The sequence below is a fragment of the Balaenoptera ricei genome, chromosome 11 (genome assembly GCF_028023285.1).
Source record: "Balaenoptera ricei isolate mBalRic1 chromosome 11, mBalRic1.hap2, whole genome shotgun sequence".
In the NCBI taxonomy this organism is placed as follows: domain Eukaryota; kingdom Metazoa; phylum Chordata; class Mammalia; order Artiodactyla; family Balaenopteridae; genus Balaenoptera; species Balaenoptera ricei.
This window is the reverse complement of record NC_082649.1, coordinates 40,733,315-40,743,218: the sequence shown is the minus strand read 5'-3', so window position 1 is coordinate 40,743,218 and position 9,904 is coordinate 40,733,315. Positions and strand designations below refer to the sequence as shown.

The 9,904-nt window shown below is 58.7% G+C and overlaps 1 protein-coding gene across 3 annotated transcripts in view; it reads right to left on the bottom strand.

Annotated features, from left to right (window-relative positions):
• Window positions 1-498: 498 nt before the first annotated feature.
• GRM4 (glutamate metabotropic receptor 4) overlaps window positions 499-9,904 on the bottom strand; it is a 100,553-nt gene continuing 91,147 nt past the window's right edge. For all 3 annotated transcript variants that reach the window (XM_059937505.1, XM_059937506.1, XM_059937507.1), the window contains 2 exons: window positions 7,518-7,764; window positions 499-1,418 (listed from right to left, as the gene is read on the bottom strand). In XM_059937505.1, coding sequence (XP_059793488.1) covers window positions 1,369-1,418; window positions 7,518-7,764 — 297 coding nt within the window. In that variant the 3' untranslated portion in view covers window positions 499-1,368. The remainder of the gene's footprint in view (window positions 1,419-7,517; window positions 7,765-9,904) is intronic.

Sequence of the window (9,904 nt, the reverse complement as noted above, 5' to 3'; positions counted from 1 at the left end):
GGACAGGCAGGAGGGGAGGGCTGTGGATGCTGGGAGCCCGGGAAGGCGATTTCTCAAGAGCAGAGTTTCCTGGCTGGAAGGGGAGGAGCAGCTCAAGTTATGGGATGGGGGGGTGGGGCTCAGGCATGAGGGATGTGGGCCAGAGGAGAGGCAGGGCAGAAATGGTACCCTCCTTAGGGGCTGCAGGACGGAGGACAGGGACAGAACAGCCCCCTTACTTAGGGGAGTACCAGGGGCTGATTTCTGGAACCTCCCACAGTGTCCTGGCCCCTCCCTGCCCAAGGACTCTCCAAGACCCCACCCGATGCCAGCCCAGGGAGCAGCCTCCACTGCCCCCAAGCCCTATGTCCCTATCAGCCATTTCCTCCTTCCCTCTAACTCCAGGCTCTCCAGCTTCAGGCTGGGCCAGGGGTCCCACCGCAGGACCCTCAGTGGATGTGAAGCCAGGGTGCAAAACCATGTGTTTACTTTTATTAGAAATGTTCTTGGTATAAAAACAATCATGCGCTACACATTGTCATCAATAACCATCACCAAACACCCAGGCACTGAACTCCGTGTCATCAGCAGGAGGGGCAGGCGGGCAGGACACATGGCAGACGGGAGGGGGCAGGCGGGCAAGCTGCGGGCCATGGGGACACACACAGAGGCCACCAGGAGGACGCAGCACTTTGCAAGACACTCGAGATTTGTTTTAGTTTTGGCTTTTTTGTGTTTTGATTTTTTTTTTTTTCCTTTTTTCTCTTTTGCGACATGTAAGATTTGGTGAATTAGGAAAAGATGGCAGGGAGAGAGAGCAAAGGTTGGATGTAAACGAAGGTGAGGAGGTGGCTGAGGACAGGAAACAAAAATGCGCAAGAGGAGAGACCTGGGTGGAGCACAAGAGAAAAGACAGGAGAAAGCTGGAGACGGCAGAGAAAAGGCAGAGACAGAAAGATAGAAGATACAGAAAAAGCAGACAGACACAGAGAGAACAGGCGATACAAAGAGAGAAGAGAAAATAAGGACAGGGATGGAGACAGACTGAGAAGGTCACCAATAGGACAGAGAGAGACGAGGGAGAGAGAAAACCAGCGTGGGGGCCCTCCTGTGGTTTGGGGCTGGGAGGGGCTTTGGTCCAGGACACAGGGTCTTGGGGTGGCCTGAAGCTTCCCCGGCCCCTCATCCTCCTCCTGTCACCAGCCCGGCTTGCCCAGGCAACCCAGCAGTGACCGCTGGGGGCTGTGCTATCTTCAGCACCAAGCCACGTCCGTGGGTGCCCACGGGCAGGTAGGACATCAGCTGGGCCCCCCTGGGGTGGGGGGCCTGGCCCGACGCACCATCCACAAGGGTCAGTTCTCCTCCTCCTGTGCAGCTCCGGTGGCCTAGCTAGATTGCATGGTTGGTGTAGGCGACGTAGGTCTGTTTGGTGGCCAGCGCTGGAACGAGAGAGATAGGGGGAGGAGGAGTCAGGGGCTGTCTTCTTCCAACGCCCCTTCCGCAGGGGTGTGGCCCTGCCCACGGCATCAAGTCCGGACCCCTGAAGTGAGCATCCCCCAGCCTGGGGCAGGGTCCCACCCCGCCCCTCGCACCGCTTCCCCCAGACTCATCCCACCCACACCCACACCTGGGCTGCTGGCCGGGAGGGCCCTTCCCTCTTCACTTTGTCCCTCTAGGAGCACTGCCTCCCGACCCCAACCCTCTGTGAGTGTCACACCCCACACGGAGTCCCTGCCACCTCCTGGCTCCACCACACTTTAAGAGAATCGTTTTTATTTGTGATATACTGTCTTCAAGTATAATCAAGGGGGAGTTTTTCAGAAGTTCAACACACACTCTGGAAGAGCACGTGTGAAGAATATACGTAGATGGCAGCCTAGCGGAAGTGAGTGGAAAATGGGGACAGAGGAGATAAATAATGGAACCAGGAGAGAGGGGTCTTGCGAGGCTAGAAACTGAGGCATATGACTGATTCGGCCCTCTCCGCATGCCCACGGGAAACGGAAGTCCTCCAGGGCCCCTCAGGCCTCGGTGCAGCCACGCTTTCCATTTCCGGGTGTCCTGACTCGCCTCAGCCTTGAGCCCCTCTTATCTGCACCCAACACTCTGGCCCCTGCTCACCCCCACTGGGACCAGCGTTGCCTCTCTGGGTGTCTCCTCTCCCCGCCACAGCCAGGTGACAACGTCAGCTCCCCTGGACAGCACGAGTGCCCCCACCTCCACCCCGCCGGGGTTCACGCCTCACGGCAGCCTCGCAAGGAGGCCAGATAAGCAGCACCCCCATTTGACAAATGAGGAGCTGAGGCCAGAGGGGTGAGGAGCCCAGCCAGGTCCTGGTTTTTGTCCTGTCCTGCCAGGGTTCAGGGTCTCCCTCTGTGGCCTGGGAACAGCTCAGTGAGAGTAATTGAGGCTGGTCTGCTGGCGCTGAGAGAGAAGACTAGATGGGGGAAAGCCCTGGTGCCCTTGGTCATAAAACTGCCTTGACTCCGTGAGGATCCTGACAGCTCAGAAAAGAGGGTACATCTGCCAGGCGCAGCCAGGGGTGTCTGCCTGGAGAAGGTGACATGGAGGGGAGCAGTGTGGTGGGCTGCACGCTGACCACCCCCAACCCTCTCTCCCCATTTTTCACTGCCAAGTTAAGGACCACATTTCCCAGACTCCCTTGCAGCCCCAAGTGGCCCTGTGTGACTACATTCCTGCTAATGACAAGTGTCAAGGGCTTCCATGTGACAAGTGTGCAGCTTCCATGTCATCTGATTAAAATAGACTGCTTCCCCTGTACTTCCTCTCTTTTCCCTTCCAGGGCCAGAACAGACATTTGAGGTCAACCAGCCTCGGCCATGAGGATGAGGACAACCCTCTCGGAGCTGATGAAACGACAAAATGGAAGGAACCCGGGTCCCTGCACCTGCCCATCCCCCATGCACTACGATATCAGAGAAAAACAAACATCTGTCTGATTTGAGCCACTCTGTCCTGGGGCCTCTTTGTCACAGCAGCGTAACTAGAAGCCCACTCATACAGGCAGGACTACTGTGTCACCCTCTCAGGGGTTCCCCCGAGTGTGGGAAGAAGCAAAATTGCCGGGGTGGGGTGAGCAGAGGGGACACCATGGGACCAGTGCGGAGGCATGAGGGTCAGAGTGCAGCTGAGCTAAAGGAAGAACTCTCTCCTGGCCTGAGCTGAGAGCGAAGTGGGTCACTTTGTGCGGTAGGTGAGCTGAAATGTTCCCTGTCAGCAGAAATATTCAAGCGGAAGATGAACAATCACTGGGCAGGGAAGTTTCATGTTTTAGGTGCTACTGGAAGGAAATGGTGCCCACGACACACAAGACAACATTAAGAACACAGCACAGCGCCTTACAGTTTGTGAAGAATGCCCACCTTCATTTCTAAAATGGCCCAGGTCCCTCCAGGATGCTGGAGGACCAAGAGGGGAGAAGAAGCACAGACCGGGCATCATTAAGGAGGGGCCTGGGCTGGGAGGCACCAGGGGAAGAGAGCTGAGCGACAGGAGGCTGGGACCTGGGGGTGGCACAAGGTGCTGAAAAGGAGGTGGAAGGTGGGAGGCCAGCGCAGATCAGCCTCTGGAGACCAGGGCCTCAGCCTCCCTCTGTGACTTCAAGCAGCTCCTCCCCTGCCCTGCGAGGCTGTGGTCTCCCTGCCAGTAGCAGGAGAGGAGTAGCCCTTTTTGCCTAGACTTCTTTTCCTGTGGGGCTTTGGCCACCCCCACCTCTCCACCCCACTCTCTCCCCCACCACCAGAAAAAGAGCCGGCAGCTGGCTCTGTGAATCACGAGCCCGCAGGCCAAAGCTGGTGAGAATCAATTCCCCAGGGCTCCATCACCCCTTGGGTGAACTGATAATTATTGAGTTTCTAAACCTGTAAACCTGTCAGCAGCTCCTGGCTCAGAGGTGAAGGAAAACCTCAGCAGCAGCAGCAGCAGCAAAATCTCCACTGACTGCAGGGAAACAGGAGCCTGAGGGTGGCCGTAGCAGCACCGAGAGCAGTAGGGACGAGAGAAAGTGGCGGGGAGGTGAGGGACAGCTGGGCCCCTCTTCTCCCTGAAACACCAGAGCTGCCTCCTCTAGAAAACCCAATCTGTAGGTTTCAGAACCTAGAAGCACATTCGGCCCTCAGCTATAAGCTAGGAGCCCCAGAGTCCTTCAGCAGAGCCTCAGTCTGACCGTCTGGAAAATGGGAGCAATGATTGTGCCCGGGGCCCCCAGGAGCTGTGAGGCTCAAAAGGAAGAGTTCTGGCCAAGAGTCAGGACATTTGAGGTCCAGCCCTGCCCTCACTGGTGTAGGGGATCTCAGCACCTGCCACGCGTCCTTTCTAACAAACTGAACCTCTCGGAGCCTCAACTCCCTCATGTTAGATGGGATGATCATAAACCCTTAGCTGCTTTCAGCCACGGCATGGATAGAAATACTCTCCAAACCCTGCAAAATGGTAGGCGAAGGGGCAGGGCTGAATAACCACAGTGATGAGGACAGGATGGGGACAGCGACACTCCAGGGGCAGCCTCAGCATGGGGGGGAGGGGGGAGGGTGTGGGCAGAGGGCCCCGACCCATCCCTCGCCGACGACAGGCCCTGGCTGCTGGCTTTCAGTCCCCACCACCTCAGATAACAATTAGCTGGGCAGCGGCAGGCAGAGCTGTCATCCCCCATTTGTCGGCCCCATGTTTCCTTGCCTAATCTGCCTGCAATCGCGTCCCTGAATTATTTATTCTGTTGTTTGTTTAAAGATACGTGGCCTGCCAGTGACAGAGTGAAAAATGTCTCTGCTCCACGGGAGTGACACCTCCCCACTCCTCCCGCTCACACCCCCTCCATCTGGCTGTTCCCAGAATTAATCACCCAGTTCCTGCCCAGTGCCTCCACGGCCCCTGTTGTCACCAAGCTGAGACGGTGGGGGCAAGGGGCACTGGCCTCTGGTCCTCAGTGCAGGGGGCCATGGGGAGGGGCAGCTCTCACCCTTCCCTCACAGGAAGCAGGGGCTGGGAAGGCTGGGTCTCCCCTCGCCATGCCTGCACACCCCTCCTTGTCCCCTGTCCCCAGGTGACCAGCCGGAGCAGAGGCAGAGGCAACAGTGTCAATGAGGTGACATCAGCGCTCTGTGACAGCCCTGTTCCTGTGGTCCCCTCTGGCCTGTCACAGCACCATGAGGGCCGCCCTCTGGGATCAGGGTGCTATCTCCTGTTAGATACCCATGGTCTCCAGAGGGCTGATGCCCCACTCAGTCTCAAGAGCCCTGGAGCAGAGTAGGGCCTGGAGGGATGGGACCCAGCAAGGGCGAGTGTCCGTGGGAAGGAGGAAAACTAAGTCAGGAGCCTGGGGCAGGGAGTGGCGAGGGGTCCGTGCTTAGGATAGGAGGGCCTGGTTAGGGGCGGCAGTGGGGGTTTCTGCACATCTGCGTCGACAAGAAAGGCCAAAGGTGGGGAGGCCCACAAAGACACTGCCCCTTCCCATCGCAAGTAGAGGGCCCACCTGGCATCTGAAGGGAATATCCCAGGCTGTAGGTACAGGGAAGCTGGTGCTCTGGGAGAAAGAGCAGGACTGGAGAGAACCAGATGTCATCTGGTGGAGGGTGTGGCCAACAGAGTCATCAGGGGTGTCCATCAAAAGGGGGGGTGGTGCTGGAAGCCAGGTACACTGCTCAGCAGAGAGAGAGAGGGAGGCCATATGAAGTCAGGGTCAAGGGAAAGACACTGGGTGGGGCCAGCCAGTCACCACCTTGCTATGTGACTTCAGGAGAGTCACTCACCCTCTCTGGGCCTCAGCTGGGGATCCAGCCCAATCCGGGCCTCACAGGACTGCTGTGAAGATCACTCACAGGGGAGAGAGCTCTGGGAAGTGAAAAATCCTGTTTGGATGTGGGAAGCTACTTTCCTCCTTTCCATGGCTGATATTCCTTCTACACGTGGGAATGATGTTGAGAATGGAAGATGCTTCACCCAGAGCCCCAGCGTGGGGAGCCTGTAAGAGGGGCTGTCCCAGTCCCAACACACCTGCGAGGGGAGGTCTCCTGTTTCTCCTGATCTCTTGGTGGGTGACAAAGGGGCTCCTCTCTGGAGCCTACGCTCACCAATGTCCCTCCTGCTGCCACCAACAATGTCCACTTCTGGCCTTTCTCCCAGTACTAGAGGGAGAAAGCAGAGTGCTAACCCCAGGTGCCACCAGGATCTGAAACTCTCCTGGGGAGAGGGGCTCTCCTCCTCCTCCCCCACCAACGGAAGCCCCCCAAGACTCTCAGAGAGCAGGGAGGCAGGAGGAGCTGCCATGTTAACCATTTGGACACTTATAGGGTGTCCAGGGAGGGAGTCAGGTGTGCAGTGGGGCAGGGGTGACCACAGCAACCCCTCAACCCTGTCCGCCCGGGAGCAACCAGAAGCGAGGCCCCTGGAGGCCCAGCCCACAGGCCGGAGGCCTCGGTCTCTGCTCAGAGGCAGCGGGGATACCACGTGCTGCTGTGTGGCCTGGGTGAGTCCCTTGCCTTTCTGAGCCTCCCTTTCCTCACCTGTAGCAGCAAGTAACTAAAAATCACTGCTTTCAAGGTGGCTGTGAAAATGAAAACTGGTTCCTGGCAGGTGTGGCCCACAGTTGGGGTTCAAGAAATGGTCACCACTGTTACTGGTCCCCCAAGGCCTAACCTGTCCCTCACATGCCCTGCCCCTCTCTCCTCTCTGTCCCTTCTCGTCACACCGAGGGCCAGCTCCAGGGGGCACAGGGAAGTAGGCAAAGATGGTGGCCCTGCTCCCTCCTGTACACATCCCTCAACCACTGAGGGACCAAGTCCTGCCCAGGCTTTGGGTCTGCCCCTCAGATGCTAAGGGTCCCACATCCTCCCCCAACCCTCTCAAAGCACAACCCTCTACAGTTGAGGTCTCCTTGGACACCTCCCTGAGAACTACGGCTCTGCGGGCCCTCCTCCCCGCCCCAGCCCTCACTTACCCATCCCAGGGCCCGTATCCTGAGTCCCCATCTCTCAGGGCCCTGCCAGGGGGCGGCTGGGCAAAGCCAAGCCGAGGGATTTCAACTGTTCTGGCACCAGGGCCACAGCTCCCAGGTTACCAAAGGGCCCCAGAGCAGTGGCCCTCCAGACAATCCCTTCCCCAGGGAGGCTGAAAGGGCACAGGCCCAGATGTGGACTCCAGGGCAGAGGAATCCCGAAGTCTCAGGTCACTCTGCCTGAACCGAGGCCCCCCCAACACCCCCCCACCCCACCCCGCCCCACCCCGCCTCACCCCGCCTCTCCCTAGGTAGGCAGGGATCCCTGGAAAGGAGAGGCTAGAGCGGAGCAGGGGGCGTGTGGAGCGGGACCTGGACAGACCACATTACCTGGTCAGAGTCGGGTAGAGGGGGCTAAGCTAGAGCCTCAAGCCTCTCTTCTGGGTGGGGTCGGCTCACCTGCGGCCTCAGGGCTCTCCCAGTGCCCTCATTGGACCAGACTTGGGGGGGGGGGGCCTGACCTTCTCCAGGAAGGGGGCGGGGCCTGGGCGGGCCCAGAGGGAGAGGGGCGGGGCCAGGCACTCACCTGGAGCTTCCAGGTTCTCGCAGAGCTCGGACTTGGCCTCGCCGTTGGGCCGGAGGCTGCCCTTCTGCGTGAACTTGTTGGACATGGTGGCGGCGGTGACGACGGCTTTGAGGCTGCGCTTGCGCTTGGGCACGTTCTGCTCCGGGTGGAAGAGGATGACGTAGACCTTGGGCATGTAGAGCATCCCCAGGGATACCGAGGCGCTCAGACTCACCGAGACCGTCAGCGTCGTCGTCTGAATGTACAGCTGGGGGCAGGCCGGGGGCGGTGTCAGGGCGGGCTCCGCCCCGGCCTCTCGGGGGCCGTGTCTGAAGCCCACGCCCTAGACAGACACAGTGGGGGACAAACCCAGGGACTGCCCTGTGTCCCGCTGGCTTCGGGCAGAAGGGAGTTGTGGTATAGAGCTGGGACTTTAGACCAGAATCCCTGGATTCAGCAGGGCTCACCACTGTCACTGTGTGATCTGGGGCAAGTCACATCCTTGGGCCTCAGTTTCCTCGGGTATAATATGGGCATGATAATTATAGCCCTTTCCTCGTAGGGCTGTTGTGAGTTTGAAATGACTTAATAAATGGCAAAAACATGTAAAATAATATTTGGCACATGGTCAGTGCACAAAAGTGTTCACCACTGTTATGTGCTATTTGGTAGAGGCCCCTAGGGAGGGGCCCTCAGGGGACAGCTGACCCTCCTTGGGGGCAGCGCCCCCTGCACAGGGCTGGGAGTGAGATGAACATCTGTCGGTGCCTTGTAGTAACTCCCAGTGGCCATGGCACAGCCCCTCAACCGCGCCCCCCATTCAGTGACTGTCCCCCCACATGCCACCCTGTGCAGAGCAGGCCGCTGGCACAGGAGCCGTGGCCTGATCATGATCCACTGATGGCAGCCCAGTCAAAGCTCATTTCACGCTCACTCACCAGCACTAACGGTGACAGATGTTTAGCAAAATGAAAGTCCATTAATCTGGGTGTCGGGTAATCCATTCTTCAATAGTGGGGCCTTCCAGGCAGGGCCCGACAATTCCCACCACCCCCGCCTGGGATCCCCTCCCCACCTCCTCCCTCCCTCCGGGTCCTCCAGGCCTCAGCTGCCCCTCTGGCCCCCTCAGCCAGGGTGGGGCCAGGGGAAGCCCAGGCTGTGGCCCCCAGGTCTGGGTATGGGAAAGCAGGAAATGCTCTGCGCCCAGATCTGCCGTTTCCGGGCCTGGGCCCCTCCCCTGGGGCCTGGCTAATGTACCACCTCCTCCAGGAAGCTCTCCCTGAATCTCAGCTCTAGCCAATCCCCCATGATAGCCTTCACTCCTTGTACCCAGCCCAGCAGTGGGGGACCGAGGTCTGGACTTGCCTCCTGAGGTCACAGGAGCCCTGAGCTCATCTGGAAGTCTCCCGAAAGGAGGGGCCAGGTCCTCCCATTCTCACATTCCTCCCCATCTCTCGCCCCTCTCGTAAATACCTCATGACCTGGATCTGAAGGCCTTCATCCCAGCCACCCTTCCCCGGGTCTCCTTTGGGAGAGGGGCTGGAGAAGCTCTAGGGCCCGAGAGGAGAGAGGTGTGTGACCCTGAGGAAGTCTCATCCCCTCTCCGGCCCTCAGTTTTCTCAACAGTGCAATGGGATAATAGCACCTACCTCACCCAAACCATGAGGCTACCCAAGTGCAGACTGTGAGGCCACATGAAACTTACAGGGCACCAGAGGTGGGTGGGGGGGAAGGAGGCTGGGAGTGTAGAGAGGCTGTTTCATTTGCCACCATTCAGAAAATGTCACAGGCCTGGGGAAATGAGAGCTTGTTCCGTAGTGAGCACACAACCCTCTGTCCTCACACGCAACCCACACTCTCACCGACAGGCACAGTGCTGCCGCCCAGCATGTGGACCGGGAGAGGTCATGACAAGCCAGTAGGAGGGTGCTGGCCACCTCTCCCACCCCCTGGATGGCACTCGGGGCCAGGGCGGAAGGAGTGAAGGGGGACAGTCTCCAGAATATCATAACAGACCCTTGGAGAAGACAGTGGAAATCTGGGCTAAGCAAGAACGGGCTTGTTACCTGGGTCTTCACTATTGACTGGGGGTCCCGTGGGGACAAGGTGTGTCTCCCTCATTAGACTGGGGGTTTCCTGAGGGCAGGGGTGTCTCTCCTTTTGCACTGGGAGTTCTTGGGTATAAGGGTGTATTTCCAGGGCAGATATCCATCTTAGGTCTTTTGCCCCCAACTTGTTGATGGGAAGGAGGTATAGTTGGGCCAATATGGGGATGGTGGGACAGGGGTCAAGTACCCTCTCTGGGCACAGTGAGGCCTGCAGTGGACACAGCCCTGTATGGGGGTCAGGGGGCTGGGTTCCAGATTCCACTCTGCCCTGACCCACTGAGGGATGCTGAGCCCCCTCCA